This window comes from Paroedura picta, chromosome 13, assembly GCF_049243985.1.
Source record: "Paroedura picta isolate Pp20150507F chromosome 13, Ppicta_v3.0, whole genome shotgun sequence".
Lineage (NCBI taxonomy): Eukaryota > Metazoa > Chordata > Lepidosauria > Squamata > Gekkonidae > Paroedura > Paroedura picta.
This window is the reverse complement of record NC_135381.1, coordinates 20,409,728-20,436,174: the sequence shown is the minus strand read 5'-3', so window position 1 is coordinate 20,436,174 and position 26,447 is coordinate 20,409,728. Positions and strand designations below refer to the sequence as shown.

At 45.8% G+C, this 26,447-nt stretch overlaps 1 protein-coding gene across 2 annotated transcripts in view; it reads right to left on the bottom strand.

Moving 5' to 3' along the window:
* Positions 1-3,934: 3,934 nt before the first annotated feature.
* The window catches only part of SLC6A14 (solute carrier family 6 member 14), a 49,028-nt gene continuing 26,515 nt past the window's right edge, over positions 3,935-26,447 (bottom strand). For both annotated transcript variants that reach the window (XM_077308536.1, XM_077308537.1), the window contains exons 3-14: positions 23,653-23,784; positions 18,099-18,263; positions 16,931-17,069; positions 14,948-15,080; positions 12,841-12,981; positions 11,081-11,309; positions 10,390-10,515; positions 9,718-9,836; positions 9,143-9,242; positions 8,618-8,727; positions 7,161-7,328; positions 3,935-6,242 (exon numbers count right to left, since the gene is read on the bottom strand). In XM_077308536.1, coding sequence (XP_077164651.1) covers positions 6,093-6,242; positions 7,161-7,328; positions 8,618-8,727; positions 9,143-9,242; positions 9,718-9,836; positions 10,390-10,515; positions 11,081-11,309; positions 12,841-12,981; positions 14,948-15,080; positions 16,931-17,069; positions 18,099-18,263; positions 23,653-23,784 — 1,712 coding nt within the window. In that variant the 3' untranslated portion in view covers positions 3,935-6,092. The remainder of the gene's footprint in view (positions 6,243-7,160; positions 7,329-8,617; positions 8,728-9,142; positions 9,243-9,717; positions 9,837-10,389; positions 10,516-11,080; positions 11,310-12,840; positions 12,982-14,947; positions 15,081-16,930; positions 17,070-18,098; positions 18,264-23,652; positions 23,785-26,447) is intronic.

The following is a 26,447-nucleotide window of genomic DNA, read 5'->3' as shown; positions in this document are numbered from 1 at the left end:
GATGGGGAGGAGCTGTCCTGCTGTTTCCCTCACTGCCCCTTTCATAATTGTTTGGGGGTTCATTTTAAATGCCCTCCCCTTGTGTCAGCCCAGTACTCTCTTATTGTACCATGCATTGTGCTAATTATTATAATTAGCAATGGAATGGTAGTGGAATCTTTCATGAGCTAGAGGAGCCCACTTGAACATTTTCAGGAAGCAGGCTGTAAGAAGAAGAAGAAGAGTTGGTTCTTATATGCCGCTTTTCTCTACCCGAAGGAGGCTCAAAGCGGCTTACAGTCGCCTTCCCTTTCCTCTCCCCACAACAGACACCCTGTGGGGTGGGTGAGGCTGAGAGAGCCCTGATATCACTGCCCGGTCAGAACAGTTTTATCAGTGCTGTGGTGAGCCCAAGGTCACCCAGCCGGCTGCATGTGGGGGAGCGCAGAATCGAACCCGGCATGCCAGATTAGAAGTCCACACTCCTAACCACTACACCAAACTGGCTAAATGTGTTAGTTCATTTTGGTCCTCAGTTTTTGGGAAAGAGGCTTGATTTATCTGGCTATGCCCTTGCACTGACATTATCCAAAATATCAAACTTCTGTATTGACGGCAGATTATGAAACCCTTCCTGGGTTGGGGCGGGGAGGGGACTGGGATTTGAACAGTGCAAATGATTTTAGCTTCTTTCCTCCATCTGTCCCTTGCTGCTGCCTTGAAGAACACCCCCATCAGCATCACAGTTCTGGGTGTTCTTCTACAATTCCCACTTTGTTCCACACCTGCCGGCAGGCTCTGATTGTCTTGCCATGTGATCGCTTCTCGTGGTTCTTCCTTTTTGGCAAACACTCCCTTTCCCTTTGAATGGAAATGGAAATCATCCGGCAAGAGAGTCTCCTATTTATTGCTCGTGACAACACAAAAGAGGAAAACACGCAAATGTCAGGATTCTGAAATCTGGCATTTGTGTTTGCCAAGCCTTATGACAAATTGAGGAAACGCAGCCAAGAGGAAAAAAGATTATTACATGGTTTTTGGCTCGTGCTTCTGGGCTTCCTCGAGGCATCTGCCTGGAAACAGGGTGGTGGTTTGGATTGGCTCTTGGTCGAAACCAAAAGGACTCTTTCTATACTCTTGGATTCTAGGAACCAACAAGTGGGATGCAGTGGGAGGGGGCTCTCGCCACCATAGTGACCTGCGTATTGCTTCCTGAAAGCATCCAGTTGATGTCTACTTGGGGACAGAGAGCTGAAGTAGCTGGGCAAATCTGGTGCTTGTATTTAGAAAGGCAAATCTGGTGCTTGTATTTCTCTTGAGTGTGTATGCACATGAAAAAGCAGTGCAGAAACTGAGAGGCTTTGGCAGAGCATTTGCTCTGCATGCAGATAGTCGCAGCTTCAGTCTCTGGTGACTCCCTGGCAGCGCTGCTGGGAGAGCCAGTTTGGTGTAGTGGTTAGGAGTGCGGACTTCTAATCTGGCATGCCGGGTTCGATTCTGCGCTCCCCCACATGCAACCAGCTGGGTGACCTTGGGCTCGCCACGGCACTGATAAAACTGTTCTGACTGAGCAGTGATATCAGGGCTCTCACAGCCTCACCTCCCTCACAGGGTGTCTGTTGTGGGGAGAGGAAAGGGAAGGCGACTGTAAGCCGCTTTGAGCCTCCTTCGGGTAGGGAAAAGCAGCATATAAGAACCAACTCTTCTTCTTCTTCTTCTTCTTGACTTTTTCCAAACATATCTGGCCAAGGGCAAAATCGCCTCCCATTTTATTTGCCAGCACCCTAACACTTTCAAAGGTAGACATTGCATTTCCCCCTATTTAGGCATAGAAGCTGCCTAACTCAACACTAGACAATATTGAGCCAGATGGACCAGTGTTCTGCAGACCTCCACGTTGACCCTCTGGCTGTTTCTGAGAGTCTGCTAATCCCCAGGAAGAAAATTCAGAGAGGTTCAGTAGACTGCAGCAGAAGGGGGAATCAGCAAAAAAAATGGTCACCTCCTCCTTAAAAGAAATTTCAGTGCCCTTAAGTCTTTGGAACAGTGTGAGTAGACAGGGTCACAGTGTTGTATTATCACAGTCATATCAAGAATCAGTAATAACTTCTGCCATTGCTTTAAGTAAGCTAGGGGAAAGTGGATGCTTTGTAAAATGCATAAACAAAACATGCATAAAATAATATAATCAGCAGTCCCTTAAGGCAGGGGTAGTCAACCTGTGGTCCTCCAGATGTCCATGGACTACAATTCCCATGAGCCCCTGCCAGCAAATGCTGGCAGGGGCTCATGGGAATTGTAGTCCATGGACATCTGGAGGACCACAGGTTGACTACCCCTGCCTTAATGAATCCCAAGGGACCTCTGGGGGAATGTTCTACAGTGGGCTGTGGAAAAGCCCTTTTCCCCAAGCTGGTTTTTGAGTATCAGCATTCCACAAAGTGTGTGCTGCATTTTGAATGGAGAGCCCTAAAACCCTCCAGTGACTTTACTTGGCTTCACCATTTAAAGAAAGCCCGCCTCCCACTTTTAATTAATACGCACTTTTAATTAACATGCATTTGAAATTGAAGTGATTGAACATTTCAAAGTGAAAGGTTAGCTTTTATAGGCCTCCATTAGCTTGCATTTTAATCAAAGACCACGGAAGCCTGAGTCAAAGGGGTTCCAGTTTGCCAACACAAATGGCTTGACACCAGAGATTCCCAATAAACTGTGGGGTTGCATAGACTGTGGGCTTTACAAGCCAGCAGGTGCTCACCTTGACAGCAAAAGCAGGCTCTCTTGTTTTGTAAGCAAGGAGCCAGCTTGCATTTGTTTCCAAAAGCAGTTTCCTTTGCTGTGTGATAAAGATTCTGAAACTTTGTGGAGTCTCAGAAGCAGTTTATGAGTCGCCTGGGGACTTTTGGTGAAAGAATTAAAAGACGTAACTGGGCTCATGCATGGGGCACTAATGTATTTTTCCGGAAATGAAGACAACAGCAATTTCCCTGCCATCTGTGAGAAGAAAGTGGGAGCTCTATGTGAGCTGCTTTCTACCCAGGGCCAAAGACATTCAGCTGAGTGATAGAACGGCATCTCTGCCCTCCTGAACTGGTATTCTTACGGGAATAACACAGTGGGGGTGTTGCTTCAGCTCCTCCAATCTTACAAAAACCATCCGTGCCTTGGCTATTCTTGTTTCCCTCGTGAGGTTAGTTGGGCGCATTTTCTTGGCTGCATGTCACGGCACCGGAGGAAAATTAGCAAAAGAGCCCTACGAACATCCAGGGCGGAATATCAGGAATGCAGCAAACCAGATATACAATAATGAAGAAAGTCAGGACTGCCCTCTACTGGCCGAATCTCTCATGCGCACACAGCATTGCCCCGGCTGTTAGCTCTGGCTCATCAGACTTTCATTGTTGAGAGATACTTTCTATGCTGATTGACCTGCTGCAAAATCTCTTGCTACTGCAAATGATTTTGGTTTATCTGTACACTGTTCATGTAGGGACACAGACGAGGCATGATGGACTCCACAGTGGCTGTCCCTGTATGGCACACTCTATAGTCAGATGAGCTAGTACATTGCAGACGAAGATTAGCTATGCTTGGCAAATTGTCTGTTCAGAGAAGCTTGTCTGCTGTCACTGATCTTCTCTGGAGAGATCCTAGCAGATTTCAAAGGGACCTCTAGATGTATCAGAGCACAATTTGGAAACCTTTCTTCTAGACCAGGGGTAGTCAACCTGTGGTCCTCCAGATGTTCATGGACTTTGCTGGCAGGGGCTCATGGGAATTGTAGTCCATGGACATCTGGAGGACCACAGGTTGACTACCCTTGTTCTAGACTACAGAATTCAGATGATATCAACAAAAGAGGTGGATGAGAAACACTTTGCCACTGAATTAAAAAGGGGACGGAGAAATGTCACCATTTTGCTTTATAAGTTCCAAATAACATCCCCAACTCTCAATTAAAAATTCTGTGTTTTATTGATTTTATAGGACAGCAACATGTTAAATTAACAAACAAAAAATAAATTTCCCAGTATAAAAAGGTATGCAGGAAAACCAGCACCATCCTGCCTCTCTGCCAAAGTCTCTGCCTGTGTGTCTGCCACGCCTGCCAAATTGTGTGCAAGGAAACACAAGTTAAAAGAAATTGAGGGAGAGGCAGAAAATCATTCGCTCAAACAAGGGTTGCAGTTCATGAAACTTTCCTTCCACATAACACACCGCCGAAGTGCTAATCTGAGAAAACTGGACTTCCAGGACCAGCCTTCATGACAGGGAATTGTGGCATGTAGGAAGGAAGGACACAGACTGAGTGGAGATTGACTACAGGGCCACATGTGATGAAACAACTTGGTAAGATGGTTGTTCTGTCACATCCTGCCAAGTTGAGAGGAGGATTTTACCATACATTATTCCAAAGTCAGAAATCCAGGGCATGGAGCGTTGTGTGAAAGTCCTTTAGGAGCTCCACTGGAGAGAGGGAGTAATCCTATTCCTGTTTTCATCAGGGGTTACCTGAGTGATCAAGAGAGAGGTGCTTGTTCGCCATGTAAGGTCCAAGACTCAGGCCACACGGCTCAAATTTGAAGAGCTAGATTTTTGTACCACACTTTTCACTACCCGAAGGAGTCTCAAAGCGGCTTCTACTTGCCTACCCTTCCTCTCTCCAGAACAGACACCCTGTGAGGGAGGTGAGGCGGAGACAGCTCTGAGAGAACTGAGACTGGCCCAAAGTCACCAATCTGGCTGCATGTGGAAGAGTAGGGAATCAAACCTGGTTGTCCAGATTAGAGGCCACTGCTTGTTACCACTACACCAAGCTGGCTCTCAAGTGTGGATCCTGAGTTGTTGCTGAGGCCCTTTCTAACATAATTTCTTTTCTGCCTCTGCAGGAGACATCAAGAGAACTATGAAGTGAAACGTGGTGTTAATGTTGGCTCAAGAGTTTAAAGAATAGTAGGCTAAAAGAAAACTAAGCAGTTTTCTCTGAAGAAAACTTAACCTCCCATGCCAACACAACATAGAGCAATAATCCAGATGTAGAAAGAAGCTTTGGACTGCACAAACATGCTGAGATATGCCACCAGTGAACTACAAGACCCAAAACAGTGAGTATTACCTCAGACTGGCTGGCCAGCCAGCTACACTCAGCCATACTCTGGGTATCTCCACAGTTGCATGTGTGCTGCAGTTCTTGCAAGAACACACACATACTCACAAAACCTCACCAAATGTGGAACTGAGTGCAGGATTTGGCTGAGAATCTGCATTTTTGTTTTAAGTTTCTAACCCTTATTCCTGAGGCTGAGCAATTATTGTTGAAATCTCAGAAGCAGAAGAAGCATCTGAATAAGATTCTCAATGGCTAGGGGGTGGGGTTTCATGGGCTGCTGCTCCCAGGATAGTCAAATGAGAATAAACTGTGCTAAATCTTATAAATTAAAGAATAAATTATGCAGGATCAGTTGAAACTATGCACATAATCATCTTTCTTTGGTACACAGATTTGAACTGCTTGCATGCAGAACTGTGAGTTTTGTGTTTGTACACAAAGTTTGTACACTATCCTCTTGGGATAGGCTTACTCAGAAGTAATTGACATTGTTCGTTGGTGCTGACTTCAAGGTCAGCATGCACAGGGTTGCAGCTACAGGCACTTACATGGCTGGCAATCATCTCACAGAATTACAGAAGTGCATTTGCCAAAATAATGCCCTTGAGAGGTAGAATAGAAATGGCCCTTGCTTGTCAGGCAGAGGATGAACGTTGCAACAGGACTCATGCAAGCTCATGCCTTGCAAGGACATCAGTGTGCCAGGGCACTGGGTAGACCCCTGACATGAGCTGAGCTCAAACCCATCTGGAATCAAGAACCAAGCTTGAATCATAAGCTCTGGATACCCAGCCACCTCCTTCTTCATGCACAGCATGGACTCAGTTTAAACACCGCCGGGCTGAAGAACCAGTCTTCAAGCTCCACTGACTTATTCTTTGCTCTGTAATAGAATGTACAAGTTCTCTGAATAAATAGTATGGCTTCTGTTTCCATCCCAGGATTTTCAAACTCTGTGTTGGGGTTTCTGAAAAAATAGCACTTGTACCCCGATGTCTCTTTACTCGGACTTGTTGACATAGGCATCCACAGTTGGGATCTCGATGTCTTTGTCCTTGGCAGGATCGACCATATGGCTGTACCTTTCTCCACGATGACTTGCCAGGGCAGGCCCCCAGGTGTCTGTTGGCTTGCAACAGATGACGATGCGCTGCAAAAGCAAGGGGAAAGGGGGAAAGTCATATTTGGAAGGATCTTTCTCGTAAGGAGGCTTGGGAGATGGGCATTGCTAGGACTACACAACTGCTGCTACACAATACAGCTGCTTGCACTGACGTCTTGAATAAATCTTTGCTGGTCTTAAAGGTGCTACTGGACTCTGATTCTATTTAAAAAGAGGATTAGCCAAAATTCACAGGGAAGTCTATCCAGGACTGAACTAACTTAAATCTCCGACTGGTACTGTCTCTCTGGAGGTGGGGCTTGAAGCAGAAGATGAGAGATCATTCATATCACTTCATTCATTTCTTACCAGTTCTTTGTACCAGCCTGTATTAGCTTACTTTTGTAAAGAGAGCATCATTCATGAGGGAATTGATTTTTGTGCAATTGCTTTGAATCTGAAATCAGGAGATGTCCCCGTGGGAGACCTTAGTGTAGGAGTGGCCAAACTGTGGCTCTCCAGATGTCTTAAACATAAAGGTAAATCCCCTGTGCAAACACCAGGTCATGTCTGACCCTTGGGGTGACGCCCTCTAGCGTTTTCATGGCAGACTCAATACGGGGTGGTTTGCCATTCCCTTCCCCAGTCATTACTGTTTAACCCCCCCCCCCCAGCAATCTAGGTACTCATTTTACCGACCTCGGAAGGATGGAAGGCTGAGTCAACCTTGAGCCGGCTGCTGGGATCGAACTCCCAACCTCACGGGCAGAGCTTTCAGACAACATTTCTGCTGCCTTACCACTCTGCGCCACAAGAGGCTCTTGCGCCATTAGAGGCTCCAGATGTCTATGGACTACAAATACAATTGTAGTCCATGGACATCTGGAAAGCCACAGTTTGGCTACCCCTGCCTTAGTGGGAGTAGAGGAACTCCTGCTGTGACATGCACTGTCCTCAGACACTCACCTGCCATAGGTTTCCTTTTGCTTTTATTATCTTGTAAACTGCAACAATGGGGATCCAGATGAGGCAGAAGATGATCATGCACCAGCCGATGGCAGATCCCCAGTTGGGGTATTTTATTGAGCCGTATGAAGGAGGTGTAAATGTGGCCAAAGACCAGCCCAGAATGGCCTATTCAGAAAAAAATAACAACAAAAGGAGAGGTATGAGTCAAACTTGAACATATGAACCTGCTGAATGAATATTACTCCATCAAGGTCACTATTATCAACTGATAGTGGCTTTCCAGGGTTTCAGGCAGGGGTCTTTCATATCTCTTACTATCTGACCTTCTAACTAGCAATAATGAGGACTAAACTAGGACTGGTGCCTTCTAAATGTAAAGCATACACAGAGTCACAATCTTTCCCCTGGCCTGGGCCAGGTGGGCTGTACAATGGCAACTGAAGCTGTGTGTACACCTCCAAGAAAGGCCTGATCAGGCCCTTTCAAATCCTGGATCCAATCAAAAAAGAAATGCCAGCATGAGAACGATTCCTTCACCAACCACTGCTATTTGCTACCTCCGCAGGTTTATCAACACTATATTGTGCTGGCCATCTTTCCCTCTAGGGTTGCCAGGTAGAAGCAGGATGGTATGAGAAAGAAGACGTGTGGAAATATCCACGTACAAAAAGTCACAAGGACATTTCGCTAAATATACAATATTAACAGAATTACAATTTATGAACGCCTTAATAGATATAACAAAATCCTTATTTGAATGAGAAAATGAGGAACCCTTTAACATCAAGTTACAGGTTTTACAAGCCCCGCTGTTTGCATGTGGGTTTTTCCACACACCCTTTGAAAACATGGGTCCTCAAACGTGTGTCCAGGATACGGAATTGGGTACAGGAAGCCCCCCTAGTGAATCACTTTCTGGAGAAACAGCATTGAGGATTTATGATTTATCGGACTGGACAAATACATGGTTTTTGGGGCAACACTCTGTGGTAGAGTCTGGCCAAAAACAGGGCAGGCGCCTAGCACCTGTTCCCCCACCCACACGGAACTCAATAGTCCTTCCTCTTGTTTTCTGCTAGGTGCCCACTGTGGATGCCAGCCTCCAGGTGAGGCCTGGGGATTTCCTGGAAATAATTTCCAGATTACAGAAATCGTTTTCCCCAGAGGGTGCGCACTGTGGCATTGTACCCCACTGGGGTACATTTCTTCCTCAGGCTCCACCCCCCAAATCTACAGGGGTTTCTCAACCTGGAGATGGCAACCTTAGAGATAATCATTGATTGGTAACTCTAGCGAACAGAATTGTGGACTCCAGGTGTGACTCCTCCTACATGATCCTCCTCACATGGCCTCCGCGTGCTGCTGAGGCTTTACGGGTTGCCTGAATGGAGGCCACATGATGCCGGGGACAAAACACAAGCCCAAAATCTGAAATGGTATTCTTGGTTACTTACGAGTAGGAGGCAAGGGGTGATGACAAACCAGCATGCCCTCCACCACAGCCAAAACAAGCAACTTTTCTTCCCAATCATCATTTCTATGTCTTGGATAAACCGGTTTCCTCCTATTTAAAACAGATAATCTATCAGTCATTTGGTGGTTAAGATCAGGGCGGCAAGAGACCTATAATTGCATATCCTCCAGGGGGTGTGGCACAGATTTCCCACCAATCACCTGTCTGGCCAGCAAAGAATCTGAAACAAATTCTTCTCTGTCTGTCTGTCTGTCTGTCTGTCTGTCTGTCTGTCTATTTATTTATATTTCTATATCGCCCATTTCTTTGCAGCTCTGGGGGGTTTATAATGAACATTATATAACTTACATGGAACAATATACAGACTGTAACATCAAAACAACATCTTGTCTAAGCGATCTTAGAAAAACCTTATCTGGAGCCACTTGGCAAATTAACGTTAAGAAAGGTTTTGGAGGGTCTTTAGCTGCTGTTGTTAGTAGCATTTCTAGCACAAATTATTTACCATAAATCCAGCAGATTCCCACTATTTCAAGGACCGCTGCAAAAAGGATTCCCCAGCCAGCACAGAAATGGTCCACTAAGTTGACCCAGTAGATTCCTGCCTGTGGAAATAGCAGGGGGGAGGGGTGTTAAGCTTTGATACACAACTTTCAAAATGACCTGAGGAAAAAAGTTTCCCAATGTTTGTCCTTGTGGGCTTCAAGAAAAAAGACAAGTTTTGCTCAAGCCTTGTCCACTTTGAGGCGAATAGCAACAACAACAACAACAATAATTTAAGCTTATAACCCACCCTCCCCTAGTCGGCTCAAGGCAGGTAACAAACAATCAAGCATTCCAATAAAATGTAAATAAGTAAATAGATATTAAAACATTAATTAAATAAATCATCAGTTTTAAAAAAATAATTAATTAATTAAAAGCCTTCTAAGGAGAGGGGCTCAGTTGGTGTTAAGTTCTTAAGTTTTCAGATGGTATTTCAGACAAGGGGCCAGTATTTTGTTGGTGTTAAATTCCTGCTGCCCACAAAAGCCTGGTAGAACAGCTGCTTGCCTTGGAGATATCAGATTAACTCCTTACCTGTGTGACACACACAAGCCCAAGCAGGAATAGCAGGAAGCACAAGCCCATGGTCATTGGAATCCTCATTTTTTTCATCAGCCGAGGGTACAGGTCATGGATGGTCGTCGTGACGGTTTCTGCAAGAGGAGGGGGGGGTCTCGTATTAGTATGATGCAGTAAAGTCCTAGAGCAGGGGTAGTCAAACTGCGGCCCTCCAGATGTCCATGGACTACAATTCCCAGGAGCCCTTGCCAGCATTCGCTGGCGAGGGCTCCTGGGAATTGTAGTCCATGGACATCTGAAGGGCTGCAGTTTGACTACCCCTGTCCTAGAGAGCCATTGTATGAATATAATTGCTTGGGAGATTCATGTAATTACTCTGTACTGCTGGGAAGAGAAGTTATATTTATATTATATTTATTTTATATGTATTTATATTTGTTAACTGCCACTCCCAAACCCAGCTGGTATCATAAAACAATAATGACGGCTAAAAAAATCCAAAAACCAGCTTTCCTTCTCCTCTTCTTCAAAGTTGGCCCCAAAGGATCGTCCATATATATATAGTTCAACTGTATATTGGCAGACACAGGCCTTTTGTATTGCTTCAGTGGACACACAGCACAAACGTCACAAGGGCTGCATTAAACAAGAGCTAGAATAAAACAAGTTATTTCAGCTATTACTCACCGACTGTAGCAAACTGAGAATCGAGGCCCAAGAGCAGAAGCATGAAGAAGAATAAAAAGGACCAGAGAGGAGCGACCGGCAGCTTGGAGAGAGCCTCCGGATAGGCAACAAATGCCAAATCAAACCCTGTCAGTGAAGCAGAATCAGTTGTGATGTCAGAAGACAATACAAAGCTATTTTCCCACCAATCTGTGCAACTGGAGGTCAAGCCATAGAGGAGTGCTAGTTGTTTGCCTGTGGGCAGCATCAGTCACATGCCTGCATATGTTTGGGCTCCTCACACCTGTTACTGTGCTGGTGCCCTACTGGGCTCCAAATACATAAGCATATCATGAATGGGTGTAAATCAGCCCCAAAGTCCACCTAGTCCACCCTCTCCTGTTTCCAGCAGTAGCCAGCCAGATGCTTCCAGTATGCCTAGCAGACAGGCTATGAAAGCTCCTTCCCTGCTGGCACCTCCTCAGTAGACATGGAGAATTATGAGGCTCCTGTGAAGCCCAGGAGAGGACAACATGAGAACCAGATGACCTTTGCTTCCTCTGTCCTTTCGTCTTATCCCCTACCCCAATCAAGCCGAAGAGAGGAGGAAATTCCCATTGCTGACAATTTCGTTGCCATTTTATTTGCTTATAACCCCTTTGTACAGAGCACACCAACAGCTCAAGGCCACTTCTACAGGACCACACCTTACCTGAGTCTACGACTTCCGAGACTTTCTTGCCTGCCTTGAATGCCATGTGACCCAAGATGGAGAAAATGGCAAACCCGGCAAAGACGCTGGTGAGGCAGTTGGTCACACAGACAAAGATAGCGTCAGAGTAGCAGTTGTTGTGGAACTTGTTGTATGACGAGAGGGCAACCAAGCCTCCCCATGCAACAGAGAGGGAGAAGAAAATCTGGGTGGCCGCATCTTTCCACACCTGAATGGGGGCAGAAAAGACAAATCTTTTTACATTTGGAATCTCTGTTGCTTTCCGTTTCTGAAATATCTTAAACATAAACATTAAAACTTATGTGAAATTATTTAATAATTTAATTATGGTGTATGTGTCTTTTTTCTGTATGATTAAAGCATCATTAGTTTAGCAACCTAAATGATCACCCTGCTAAATAGGGCAGGATCATGATGCCTGTACTGCAAACTGGGTGGAAGGCTGAGAGACAGAGAGCTGCTGATCTAAAGCTGATCAGACATGCAGTCTGAAGCTCTTCCCATGAGGCTGGGAGTTCGATCCCAGCAGCCGGCTCAAGGTCGACTCAGCCTTCCATCCTTCTGAGGTCGGTAAAATGAGTACCCAGCTTGCTGGCGGGTAAACGGTAATGACTGGGGAAGGCACTGGCAAACCACCCTGTATTGAGTCTGCCAAGAAAACGCTAGAGGGCGTCACCCCAAGGGTCAGACATGACCTGGTGCTTGCACCGGGGATACCTTTACCTTTAAAGCCAACAGTGGCTTAAGCCCCTAACCAAGATACTATTCCAGCTTAACCTGTCTGGTGTTCTCTTTGTACGTGGGAGGCATGGGTTCAAACACTTGCCTGTCTGTGGATTCATTTAGCCACATAATTCTGTTAGGGCCAGGTAGGGATGATATGGAATCAATCAACCTGCCTGTATCAAACCCTTTCCCCCCTTTCTCTTTTTGCTTTGATTTTGTAAATCAAACCCATTTTTTTCCACTTTGCACTATTTTTGTTTCCTTTCACTGAATTTCCCCTGCAAAATGCCTGTCACTGTCAATGCTATTTTTTTGCCATTAAATCAGAACTAAACATTTTATGTCTCTTATCCATGCAAGTGACTTACATCACACATACATGTACACACACACACACACACACAGGCATATAAAACTGTGCAACATGTATGCCTGATATAGACAAAACTGCAGAAACAAGAGAGAACAGCAAAAAACCAAAAACACTCTCAAAAATATAATATATAATAAATGTATATAAAAGGCAATAAAATCAGGAACATTTCCCTTTCCCTAGAACAAGGTGGGAGCAGCAGGGGGCCACATCTGGAGCCACACTGTGTGCGTGTGCATGTGGGGGGTTGGTCCTGCTCAGTAGCCCAAGTGTCAGTAGCTCTGTTGGGCTGGTGACAAGGCAGAAAGACAGGCTCCTTGTATTGCCTGGCCAGTCCACAGGCTTCCTGGTATTAATTAACAGTGTGTAAAAAAGACACAACACAAAGTAGGGCTGCCAACTTCTTGGTGGCCCATTCTTGGAGATTTGGGGGTACAGCCTGGCCTTGGGGAAGAAATGGACCTCAGCAGGGATGTCATCAATGGTGTTCACCATCCAAAGCAACCAGTTTCACTGATCTGTGTAGTCTGGAGATCTCCTAGCCCCACCTGGAGGCTGGCCATCCTAACACACAGGGTCATTTACTCTTCCTCTATGGCTGCTTCCCAAAGGCTGTCCTCCATTGGCTCTCTGCACTTACCTCTGCCTCCATTAGCTTGGTGAAATTGGACTGCCTTCCAATATAATACTCAATGCCCTCACTGGCCCCTTCCAGCGTAGCACCTCGTACCAAAAGCACAATGAGGATGACATAGGGGAAGATCGCTGTGAAGTAGACAACCTACAAAGAGAGAGGAACGAACAGCATTGTGATTCTAGCCTAAGAGAAGGAATGGCAGGACTGATTCTTAACTGCAGGTTGGGTGTTTCCCTCCCCCACCCAGAAATCAGCAAACGACTTTGATCATTATTCCAAACAGAGATAGAGAGCCTTGTCTCCTCCAACTTAATATCCCCCTGGTTCCTCAGTCAGGGTGAATTCATACAACCATCCATCTGGTTTTAAATGTACATGAGTTGCCCTATTTAATGATATCAGTGGGTTGGAGCAGTCCTGCAAGCAGCTATGTCTATTTTCAACATGCCCATAACGCTCTAACAACTTTCTTGTCTGTTATAATTGTTTCACATTATAATGCACGGGTGTAAATTAACTGCCAACCCCCCACCCCCCGATACTCCCATAGACGAGATTCCAGTGAAATCCATTATCCTACGCGTGAAACCTTCTCCAGAACAGTCTCTCAGATAAAGAAGCCCATTCCAGTGAGATGTGCCCACAAAATCACTTCCACAAACCATCATATGAACACCAAACACCACACCAAATTGTCATGGCTACACTAAGTGCTAGTTTTGAGTGAGGCCACTCCTGGAGATACTTCCAAGTGGTTGGACCAGAAAGGGTGTTGGTCCCCTCAGTTTAGGTGAATGATTGTGCTCTCAAGCTGCCATTACCGCCTGTCCAACTGGTTCTTCTGTTGCACCCCAACCTTTCCTGTTACACCCTCCCACCAAATGCCGTTGCAGCCTCTACAGACCCACCTCTTTTTTGGCCAAGAGAACACCCTATTCTCTTACAGTAGATGTGTGTTTGTTGTTATAAACTGTCAAGTTTATAAGGCCATATGTGGTCAGGGCTCAGTGTACCTGAAGGACTCTTTCTGCCTACGCCTCTCAAAGAGCTCTGCGTTCCACCACCTCCAACTGGCTGGTGATCCCTGGCCCAAAAGAAGCCTGCTTGACCTCAACCAGGGCCAGAGCCTTCCTTGTCTTGGCCCCCACCTGCTGGAATGAGCTCCCAAAGGAGATAGGGCCCTAGTGGAACTAAAACAGTTCCTCATGGCCTGCAAAAGGAAGCTCTTCCACCAGGCATTTGGTTGAGGTCAATCGGAACCAGCAACAACCACTGGGCCCCTGAACCTCCCTCCCAGGAATCCATGTATCTGAACTGAGCCATGGACCTGTTTGATTGTTATCCTGTAAAATTGTTATTATTATTACCATTGCTGTATTTCTATTTGACACAAAACCCGAGTTTGATGTATCGTTCTTTCACGTTCCATGTGAACCGCCCTGAGCCTCAGGGGAGGGCAGTATACAAATGTAATAAATAAATAATACAATAAATAAGTTATTTCCAAAATGTCCTATCATAAACTGCCTGGCTCAGGACTTGTAAACTGAAGGCTAGCCATAGCTTCCTTTATTCCGTTAAACTTCTCAAGCTGGGTCTTCATCTTTTCCTAGTATTATTGTCTTTTCCATGTCGTCTCATGAAAATAGGTTAGCCTTCTAAGGAGAATACAAACTTTAAACAAAATCCAGAGAAAATGTATAGAATGTACCTTGAGACCTCATATGGGAACAAAGTGGCAATCTTGTAAATTGGGGAACCATGCAGGCTCATACCATATACACCCCCTTTCAGACACATCCAGCCAGTGTGTGTTTTACTTCTTTCCTGAAGCTATTTGTTTTAAATAACTAGTCTCACCAAAAACAATCTTTTAAAGTATGGTGTACAGATTGGCTGACTTTCTTGGACCATCTGCCAGTGGTTTGCCTGCAAGCCCCTTTCTGCAGTGCATCTGAGCTCTGTTGCTGCCCCATTGTGGTCTGGAGAGTGAAGGCTGGTTGAGGACAGGAAAGAAGAGGAGTAGGATGCTGGTTGGACATCATAGAGGGCTGTCACAGGTAGAGGGCTGTCCCCTGACCCTTTGAATGCCATGGCTTGGAGAAATTACCTTTCCTGAAGACTTTATGCCTTTGAACAAAGCTGCTCCAACAATCAGCCATGAAAGGAGAAGGCAAAGAGCCAAGTACCACACGATCTCCCCCGTTTCATCTAAGCCAGATGAACGCTGTAGAGCCTTTTTGCTGGGAAAAAAAAATAAGGGAAAGAAGAGCATCAGCAAGGATTCTGTGGTTTAGAATGGAGAACAGAGTCATAGCTATCACTTTGTGCAAAATTATAGCTTCAAAAGGAGGTCTTGCGCCCTGTGACAAGGTTTGTTTCGTACTAGGTACCTGTCTGCCCTGGGAATGTTAAATACACCTAATGTGGGCCTTGAATGTAGGGACATTAACTAAAAAGAAATTTCTTTCATTGCCATCTGTTTGATTTTGACCCAGAAAATGTCCCCCTTCTTGTGACTGGTGATCACAATTGCTCCTGCTTGTTCTGTGCCTACTAGAGTCCTTCTATCCACTGTCACACCCAGCCCTAGGCTCGGATTTAGCCTGCCAAATTTCAGTCTGTAGCCTTCTATCCAATGAGTAGATGAAGAAGAGTTGGTCTTTATATCCCATTTTTCAGTGCCCAAAGGAGTCTCAAAGTGGCTTCCAATTGCCTTTCCTTTTGCCTCCCCACAACAGACACCCTGCGAGGGAGGTGAGGCTGAGAGAGCCCTGATATCACTGCTCAGTCAGGACAGCTCTGCAGAAGGAGTCTCAGAGTGGCTTCCAATCGCCTTACCTTTCCTCTCCCCACAACAGACACCCTGTGAGGGAGGTGAGGTTGAGAGACCCCAGAACACCACTATCAGGACTGAGAGGAATGTGGAGGAACAAGGAATCAAACCTGCTTGCCAGATTAGAAGCCGCCGCTCTTAACCACTACACCACACTATTTAAATTGTCATGGCAATAGCAGACCACAAAGTTGTTCTGAAAGCAGAAGGGTGTCTTTGATTTGCATCCGCCCAATGTTCACACCCATATGTGTGCACACAGGTTGTGCCACAGTGTCTTTCAAATGCACACCCTGGCAAGGTCTAATACTTTAATCAACAGGCAATTTGTGTGGTGTATCCCACAATTAATCATACTTACAAAAGCAATAGTGTGGCCTAAACAACTGCACATTAAACAGGCTTAAATGTACTTGGAAACAGAAAACTCTTGTTCATGTGGAGAGTATCTGCTTTGCATCCAGGACGTCCCAGGTTCAGTCCCCAGCATCTCCCATAAAAAGGAATCTGAAAGAATTTCCTCTGAGATCTTGGATACTCTCCCAGTTTGAGTACACAATACTGACTAATCATCTCATTCAGTACAAGGTGGCGTTGTGTGTGTTGGATATTTATCCTGATCAAGGGACTTTCTACTATAATCCTCCATGAATCTATCTAATTCTTAAAACTGTTAGTACTGTGGGCCATCATTACATCCTCTGACAGCAAATCCAACATTTTAATCACTCTCTGTATGAAACAGCATTTCCCTTTGTCCATTCTGAACCTACTGCCCATCAGCTTTATTGGATGCCCTTGAGTTCTAGTATTTTGGGAGATGGAGAAAAAGTTATCTTGGTATTTGAATCCAGAAATATAAGCTTTCAAGGTATAAGCTTTTGTGTCCATGCACACTTTGTTAGATGCATGCACATAAAAGCTTATATCTTGAATAAAACTTTGTTGGTCTTAAAGGTGTCACTGGACACAAACTTTGTTCTGCCGCTTCAGATCAACACAACTATACATCTGATTCTGAATATAAGAAATTTAAATTATTTTCATCTCTGATGGGTAAGATGGTGAACTTGGATCTAGAAGGCCTCTGCTATTCGAGTCGCACTTCTTCTGCAGTCTGGGGAAGCCACTAGATTCCTCATCTGTAAAATGGGAACAAGGGCATCCTTCCCCGTGACTTTTGAATAGCACTTATGAAGCACTTTGCCAATAGGAAGTGGTCACTAAATGCCAAAGAGTAATTGGTTTAATACTTACTTCCAGTATTGTTCACTGGGAACCTGGGTATTTGCAAACTCTGCGGTGTTATTGAGGCAGGTTAAGTTCTGACTTTGGACCCAAGAGTAGTTGGCACGGATAATGGTGCCATCATTCTCTGTGACATTGCATGAGAGCACTGAAATAACAGAAGTAAATATTATGTGATACTTGAGAAGGAAAACATTGGCTTCTTGGAGCAAACATAAATTTACTTTGTTCCTATTATGATTGATGAGTTTATTCTTATGCTTATGAGGGGAGAAATGCCTTTCATATTGAAAGGAACATGCATGTGTACAGAAAGTGTGTACACTGTAGGGAGTGCCCTCTGTACACAGGGACATATTGCACCGATTTGTAGCTTCCCTATCGGAGAAGGCTGAGAGATCTGGGCACTCGTGGGCCAGCTTAGCCCTCACTTCTTCAGACTTCAAAGTCTTCAGTACGCAACTCATCTGTGTAAAGGAGCTGCACTCAGGGACCCCATTTGAGAAGGAGGTCAGATTTCCCTTCTGGCCCTGAGGACCTCAGCCACTGAGCACCACACTTCCTCCTGACTGCACAGATAGACGAACCTTTAATCTGCATAGCTCCACCCTGGTTTTTGTCTTCTGGTCACTCTAGACCAGCCTTTTTCAACCTTTTGACCATAATTTTTCAGACTTCGAGGAACCCTGGAAGTAATGTCAGCTAGCCACGCCTCCTGCCACACCCCCAGAAGTGACATCAGAACCTGCACCCTTAGCTCTCCTTTTGCTCACCCCCCTCACCTTTACTACTGCTCTGCCTCATCTAGGCCGCAAAGAAGAGTAGGAGCTGAGAAGACAGCCCAGACCCTCCCCCCCCCATACCACCCCACTTCAGAGCTCCCGCGGATCCCCTGCAGATCTCCCAAGAACCCCCAGGGATCCACAGGGTTGGGAATCCCTGCTCTAGACTGACGGACCACCAGCTTCAGCTGCATTACTTCATCCTTGCTTCTGTTTCTGGTGCAGACAAGTGCCCCCACATAGCCTTTCACTCCTATTTTGAAGGAATTCCCCCCTAGGGCCAGAAGTGTACAATTTAACAGAAGAAACAGTGACTCCATTTAATGCAAATAACGTGAGATATAAAAAAATATAGGTCAGGGTGGAGAAAACAGTGTATTGCTAACATGGCCTACCAATTGCGGTCTTGCTGCACAGTTCATCAGCCCATTCTGGATCGCATTCTGCCCAAGGGAGCACACTTCGGAAGGAGGCAAATAAATAGTAGAGGCTGTAGCCGATGATGACGTTGTAGTAGATGGTCACAAACGTTGAAATGAGCACCATTGTGAATCCCACTCCTAAACAAATAAGAAGTCTCCTTATGAAAGTGGAAGATGTTTTAATAAGTGTTCTCCCCACTTTCCCAGAACTAAGCAGACCCCCGGAAAGAAGTTTGGGCTATGGGAGGAGATTAAGCATACTGTGAAGAGGCCTCCCATGGACTCCCATACCATCCCGTACTATTTATTTCAAATAAAAAGCAATAAAATATTTTTAAAAGCAGCCGAGCTTTAGAATTATGAATAAAAATATACATCCAGGAGGCTAAAACTGTATTCGGAAAACAAGCTAGAAGCAGACCTTAACCAAAATATAGCGCCTCACAGTTCAATTCCTGGATAAAATAATAATTGTAGTTCCAGAAGGATCTCCAGGCCCCATCTGGAGGTTGGCAGCCATAGGAGGTAGTGCTGCAACCAAAATAGTGCAGAGGCTGAATGGTTAAGATGCACAAGTTTTTGTGAGTAGAAGGCTACTTGGTTGTAGTCGGTTCTTACAAAGTGGGTTCTTAGAAAAGTTTTTGCTACAATACATTTGTTAAGTCTTCAGTGTGCCAGGAAAGCCTTTATTGTTAAGCAATTAGCATTACATACATTTAAGAATTAAACCTGCAAATGCTGTCAAACTCTGCTGATTTTCCTAGGAGGCCAGCCCACAATAAACAGAGTAAAAATAAGTAAATAAGGGGTGGCCAAAATGTGACTCTCCAGATGTCCATGGACTACAGTTACCATGAGCCTCTATCATGTTGGCAGGGGTTCATGGTAATTGTAGTCCATAGTCATCTGGAGAGTCACGGTTTGGCAACCCCTGAGTTAGAACAAGAGAGCAATCTTAAGCAGATCTACACAGAATCCTACTTGGGTTCACTTAGTGGGACTTATTCCCAAGCAAGAGTCCTTAAGATTGTATTTTTCCATGCAGCGTTAGCGGCTGGCTCAAACCTTATTGATAATGCTGTTCACGTATCCATGCACTGAGTTGTCTTTTGATAAGTCACCTGTTATAGAGTCCTCATATCCATCAGAGGTCCTCTCAAATAAGGCCTGTGCACACCTGGGAATTAAGTTCTGAGCATGGAACTCCGAGAACATCTCTGTTGACAGACAGGAACATGAGAGGCACTACATGATTTGGCCCATAGAGACTGACCATGTGCTGGCCACCAGTGGAGAGTCGGGGTCCCAGGGCATGTCCTGTAAATCAGGGGTAGTCAACCTGTGGTCCTCCAGATGTTCACGGACTACAATTCCCATGAGCCCCCTGCCAGCAAATGCTGGCAGGGACTCATGGGAATTGTAGTCCATGAACATCTGGAGGACACACAGGCTGACTATCCCTGCTGTAACATCTGTGCAATGGTTGGTGGGAAATTTTCTCGTGTAAGGATTGCAAGTGTTGAAAAATGCATGGCATGTTTTGGGTGGTTTTTGCTTTTTGGCAGGGCGGAAATGTTCACAAGCAACATCTATTTCTGTCTAAAGCTGAAACGGGTGTTGGGTGTTGCTCGGTCTGATTTCTTCAAACTGGCCAGGAACCTGCCAGGATTTGGAAATACTAATCCCTTCAGTGCTCATCTATTCCAAATGATCAACAAGGTGATGACTTTTAAGCTGTAAGAATGAAGTTTCCTTGTTCCTCCTGTAATCTCCCATAAAGGTCAGAAGAACAGCCTTTGGGTCTACAACCAATCAAGCAGAACTAGCAAGAATATAAGCTGAATCAAAGATCAGCTTGCAAACCACAGATTCTCTTTTAAACACAGCAGCTACAACCACAGCACTAAAATCTGGTGTGTGTGTGTGTGGGGGGGGGGGGGTATGTAGAGCTCTCATGCCTCATATTTATGTTGATGTGACCAGTCTCAACCATCCTGAGGCTTGCCTCACAGGGACAAATGTAATTTATACAATACACACACACACAATTAAAAACAATTATCTTTCCTATTGAATCAAACTCAGTGCAAGGACAACTGAGGGTCAAGAAGAACCAGGTGAAGTTGTTTCAGGGCAAAGGTGGCACATGGTAAGGGATAAAGTGGATGCCCATGGTAATACTTGCCCAGCTATGATCAGAGGCCTGATTTAAACGTGGTGCTGGCTTGGGCAAGAGGGCACATCTGTGGCACTCTGCAGTTGCAAAGAATTTCTACTCAAAACAGGCTCTTATGTATCGACTTCATATAACCTGCTCTGAACGATTGTAATAAAAGTTTGATTGGACAGGCTGCTACCCATGTGAAGAAGTTGCACATGATGAAGTAAAACACTAGTGCAATACCTGCCTGGGCACAAAGGGTAGGTCCACCCAAACCTATTAACTCTGGTAAGCAAAGGGAATCTCAATATTCAGAGGAAACATCAGATGCCTTGTTCAGGGCAACTAACTGACCTCTGATGGACTAGGTAGGCCACTGATCTTCTTATGACTATGACCCAGATGCACTGGCAATGCTGACTAAGCATGTATAGCTTTATGGGAGAGTGCTTTTGCTTTGCCAGCATGACACTGAAATCAGCCCAAATACACTTCCTTGTAAAGTAGCACTGCTCCCTGTCATGCAGGGCAGTAACTCCCCTGTGTGCATTCAGAATCTTTAGATTCCACCTTTCTATGACAAAATAATAAAGAAGCTTAACATCACAGGATTGCAAATGCAGCAAACTCGGTCCATGCAGGGCTAACCTTGAACATGATCTGGAAACTTCAACTGGTCCAGAATGCAACTGGCTGGCTCCTTACAGGATTCGGACCAGGTGGAGAGAATATATTCGACCAGTGCTCTCCCAGCTACACAGGCTCCAGACGGAAACCAAATCAGGTTCAAAGTGTTGGTTCTTACCTTTAAGGCTCTAAATCAGGGGTAGTCAAACTGCGGCCCTCCAGATGTCCATGGACTACAATTCCCATGAGCCCCTGCCAGCGTTCGCTGGCAGGGGCTCATGGGAATTGTAGTCCATGGACATCTGGAGGACTGCAGTTTGACTACCCCTGCCCTAAATGGTCTGAGAACTTTTTTACCTGCAGGACTGCCTCCTCCTGTATGCCTTTCAGAGAAATTTGCAATTGAGTGCACAAAATCTGCTCAAGATCCCCAGTCCTAGAGAAGTCAAATTGGCCTCAACTAGAGCCAAGGCCTTTTTAGTGCTGGCACTAGGGCCTGGTGGAATGCTTTCCCAAGTGAGACCAGGGCCCTGAAGGACCTGAAATTGTTGCACAGGGCCTGCAGGGCAGAGTTGTTCCACCAGTTCTATGGTTGGGGCGTACAGAATACCATCAGTAAGCTGGCCTCCCTAAATAAACAATAACCACCTGTATGCCACCTAGTTCATAATATCGCAGCCCTTTACCGCCCCCCTATTAATGTAAATATTATTTTAATGTTTAAAATGTTTTAACTCCTGTCTTATTGCATGATATATTGTAAGCAGCCCAGAGCCCTCGGGGAAGGGTGGCATATACATTTGAGAATAGATTAATGAATGAAACAATTGGTTTAAAAAAATGTAAATGCCTGCAATATTGATAACTAAACCACAGTAAAGAAATAACATAGTAACAAAAGTGAAAAACAACTTAAAAACTTGAACCAGAGACAAAAAAACTAGCCATCTTTAAACAGCCCCGTGGCGCAGAACGCCACGGACTGAATAAAGGTGTAAGGGCACTGTGGGAGGAGTTAGGGCGGGCCCTGTCCGGGATAAAAACTCGGAGGGGCCAATCAGGAGCCGCAAAGCGGCTCCTGATTGGCCCCTCCAAGTGTCCATCCCGGCCCAAGCAGGCAATGGGGAGCCACGCGAAGCACAGCTCCCCATTCCCTGCTTCACCCGCACAGACAGCCACGGGTGAGTGGTGGGCCGCGCCGCCTTCTCCCGGCTGGCGGAGTGGCCTCGCCGCGTCTACGACGCGGAGAAGGCTCGAGAGAGCCTCGGGTGGGGGGTGGCCCCGCTCCCACGCAATCTAGCGCCCATTTAATTCCTGAGTGAAATGGGCTTTAGATCTAGTCAGTAATAAAACCAGCAATCAATGTTAGCTTTAGATAAAATTTCCACGTATACTAGAACAGTACAGAGTCAGGGAGTTGAGACATGTAAAAGCCACCCAGCAACTCCCCCCCCCCCAAAAAAAAGTATTTGGGAAGTCAGAACTGAGAAGAGGGTGGGAATTCCCTTGTGGGAAGACGAATTCCATTATGTGGGGACCACGGCCAAAAAAGCCCTGCTGCAAGAGGAAGGAAGGAAGCTTATGGTTGTTCCTGCCTGTTCATGCCCTGGTCCTGTTTGCCTTGCCTCTTCGATTCCTACATTGGGAGAGCTGCTTTACTGTAGTCATGGACAGAGGGGTGGAAGACTGGCTGGGGGTGTCAGTGGTCTGAGGGAAACAGGAATCTCCTGTTTCCTTTGGTGCCATGTAGCTACCTGGCACGGGCAACAGCCCAGTGTTAACAAGATGCTGTATGAATGCCAAGTCCCTCAGGGAAACAGTTTCTGGCTCACCTGCTTCAGGTTTCCATCAGCCCACAGAATGTGGCAGATGCATTTGGGAAGGTAGTATGAGGTGAGGCAGGCTTCCTTATGAACACCCTCCCCCCCTCTTTTGCTTTTCTGACACCTCTTGACTTTCTAGGTCATCTCCAAACCAGAGGGCTAGAAAGTGAATGGCGATTTTTCAGGAATGCATTTATAACCCACCCTTCTTCCACAAAACTCCAGCATGGGTGAAGTTCTCCTATTTTAACCTCACAACAGTTCTGCAAGGTAGCAATAGATTCAAAGAAAGCCAGCCCAGGTCTCCCTGGCCCACCATTCTCTATCCCCTGCACCATGTCTGCTCTGATTTCCTTGTTCTAGCCAAGACTTTCTCAACTTTCTTACCATTGAGAAACCCCTGAAACATTCTTCAGGCTCTGAGGACCCTCAGAAGTGGTGCAATCATGGGAAGCATAGCTGTGTATATGACCACCAGGGCCCCTCCCTTTCCCACCCCTCCTGGCCCATCATAGACCATTTGGGGAGGAGAAGGGTAGGTTGACATGACTATGCATGGTGATATCTCCCAATAAATGTTTAGAATCATAGAATCATGGAATCATAGAGTTGGAAGGGACCTCATGGGCCATCTAGTCCAACCCCCTGCACTATGCAGGACACTCACATCCCAAAGTTAAACATATATATATTAAAAATTAACTCCCACCCATTCAAGAAACCCCTCCCAGGGCTGTCAAGAAACCTCCATGGCTTCATGAAACCCTGGTTGAAAAAGCCTGCAGCCGGTGTTCAGCTGCGCTGTCCACATAATCAGAAGGCTGCAAAGAAAAGCCTTCCCAGGGATCTCCTTTTTCCATTTCTAGTTTTTCTTGGCAAGCAGCAGAAATCAATATGAAAAGGTAACAACACCGACCTTGTAAAAGGGGCAGAATCCTCCAGACGGAAATGGGTCCTAAGCTGGCAAACTGCCCAAGGGAGCATTCCATGAAGAACAAAGGCAGCCCGGCCAGAGCCAGCATGATGGTGTAGGGTATCAAGAAGGCCCCTGCCAAGAGAGCAAAACCCACATGAGACGCCAACTCGCTTCTGCTTCCTAGCTTGAGTAAATACAACAGGATGCAAAGCTACAAAGTACTCTGGCTCGTTAAAGGAAACCAAAAACTCTTGTTGTGATTGGCACTGAGAATTACAGTGGCAAAGATCAGGTAAACGGGTACCTGGGATGGGGCCAGCTTCTGTTGGCACAACATTAAACAGCATTAGAGTTTTGCATGGTTCTGAACTTCACATTGACTGATGTCAACAGAAGTGAGCACAAATACTGGGCAGCTCGAGAGGATCCCAATGAAAAAGCGTCCCAGACAGGATTTAGCTGACACACGTAATGGACGACAATTAATCAACACCCTGGTCCTAGAAATGTCTGGAGTCAGGATGAAGCAGAAAGTGGCTGGTGAGAACAGAGATCTCATCTGCTGATCTGTTGCAATGCTGCCATTTTTACTGCTCATTGCAATGTATCATGCATGGAACATTGCCACTGCAGGTGTCTCCATAGTGGGTGAAAGGCCGCCTAGAATAATGTATGAGTTATCAATGCAGCCCTTTATGGGATGTGAAACAGTTAGCACATAAGCAACGCCTTGCTGGATCAGACCACAGGTCTGCGGATCTGAATTTCAGAGGAGTCCTGCAGGACGAGATCAAAGGTCTACCAAGAGCCAGCTATAGTGGTATAGTGGTTAGGAATGCGGGCTTCTAATCTGGGGAGCTGGGTTTGATTCCCCTCTCCTCCACATGCAGCCAGCTGGGTGACCTTGGGCTCACCACAGCACTGATAAAGCTGTTCTGACCAAGCATTAATATCAGGGCTCTCTCAGCCTCACCTCCCTCACTGTCTGTTGTGTGGAGAGGAAAGGGAAGGTGATTGTAAGCCACTTAGAAATTCCTTCTTGTAGAAAGCAGCATATAAGATCCAACTGTTCTTGTTCTTGTTCTTCTTCTTTCTTGTCTCACTGACACCACCTCCATTACAGGGTGCCTCAAGGTACAATTCTCTCCCCGACATTGTTCAACACCTTCATGTGCCCTCTTGCCCAGCTGGCCTGGGGGTTTGGGCTTGGGTTTCATCAATATACCCACCTCCTAATGGATGGACAGCCAGCCACCCCCCAGATAATCTACCTACATCCCTGGAAGCAGTAATGGAATGGCTCAAGCACAGTCACCTGAAACTGAACCCTTTAAAGATGGATGTCCTATGGATAGGTAGGAATGACCAACTGAGGAAGTGTGCTTACCCTGCCCAGATGGGGTGCAACTGTCAGCCAGGAATCTGGGTGTGATCTTTGACACCTCCCTATCTATGCAAGCACAGGTCTCAAAAGTAGCATGGCTGGTGTTTTTCTGCCTGCACCAAGCCAAGCTATTTGTGCTCTACTTGACCCTGGAACACCTAGGCACAGTATTCCATGAAACAGTTACCTCTTGACTGGACTATTGTAACTCACTCTATACAGGCCTACCGTTATCCTTGCTCTGGAAATAGCAACTGGTCCATAATGCAGCTGCCAAGGTTCTTATGAGAACTCCCTGGGGGGGGGGGTACAAATTCAACCTGTGCTCCAACACCTGCACTGGTTCCAAGTTGAATTCTGGATCAAGTTTAAGTATTGGTTCTTACCCAAAAGGCCATTCACGATCTGGGTCCTATGTATCTGAGGGGCCACCTTTCTATCTATAGCCCCGAAGAGCATTATGCTCTGCTAATACTAACCAATCGTAGTCCTTGGCCCCAAGGAGATATATCTGGCCTTAACCAGGCCAGGACATTTTACGTCCTGATCCCTACCTGGTGGAATAAGCTCCCAGAACACATCTGGACCCTGTCAGAGTTGACACAGTTGTTTTAACTGTTTTAAATCTATTCTGATTTATTTAAAATGTTTATTGTTATTTTGATATATATTATGTTGTACTGTGTTGTATACTGCCCTGAGCTGGCTACTGGGATAGGCAGTATAGAAATTTAATGAATTGGTCAGCATCCTGTTCCCCATAGTGGCTAACCAGATGCCTCCAGGAAGCCCATAAGTAGGATGCAAAGGCAGTTGCCTCCAGAAGCAGGTCTTCAGTGTTATATTGCCTCTGAACATGGAAACTCCAGTGTCACCATGAGCCACTGATAGGCTGACACTCCTCCATGACTCTAACGACTTCCCTACAGGCTACATTGGCCTAAGCCAGTGGTCATCATCATGTTTTGCAGCAGTAACTTCATAACTGAATTATGCATTGCAAAAAGTGCGCGCACATCTTTACTCCCACAGCTGCTCGTCTGATGATGTATCTTCCACCCAAAAACACAGATGCAACACTCCTAGTCAGCTCTGGGTTCTGATGCCATCAGTTGTGATATGGCCTCAGGTCAGCAGTCCTGGAACTGAATTCAACGCACTTAAAAAAAAAACTCAGGGGCTCACAGAATCAAACCTCTGGCCATGTTAGGCAGAAAAGGAATGTTGTGTCCCTGTCAAAAAAAGCCCAGCATTTGGCTGTGCCTGAACATCCGAAGAACCTCATGCTCCATTAAATAAAGCAACTTCTGGGAACCGCAAAGTGCAGAGTGTGAAAATTCTGAAGCTAGAAAGGGATCCAGTTGGGTTTTCAGTGTGGGGGAGGAGTTGGTTTCAGATCTCTGTTTAGCTT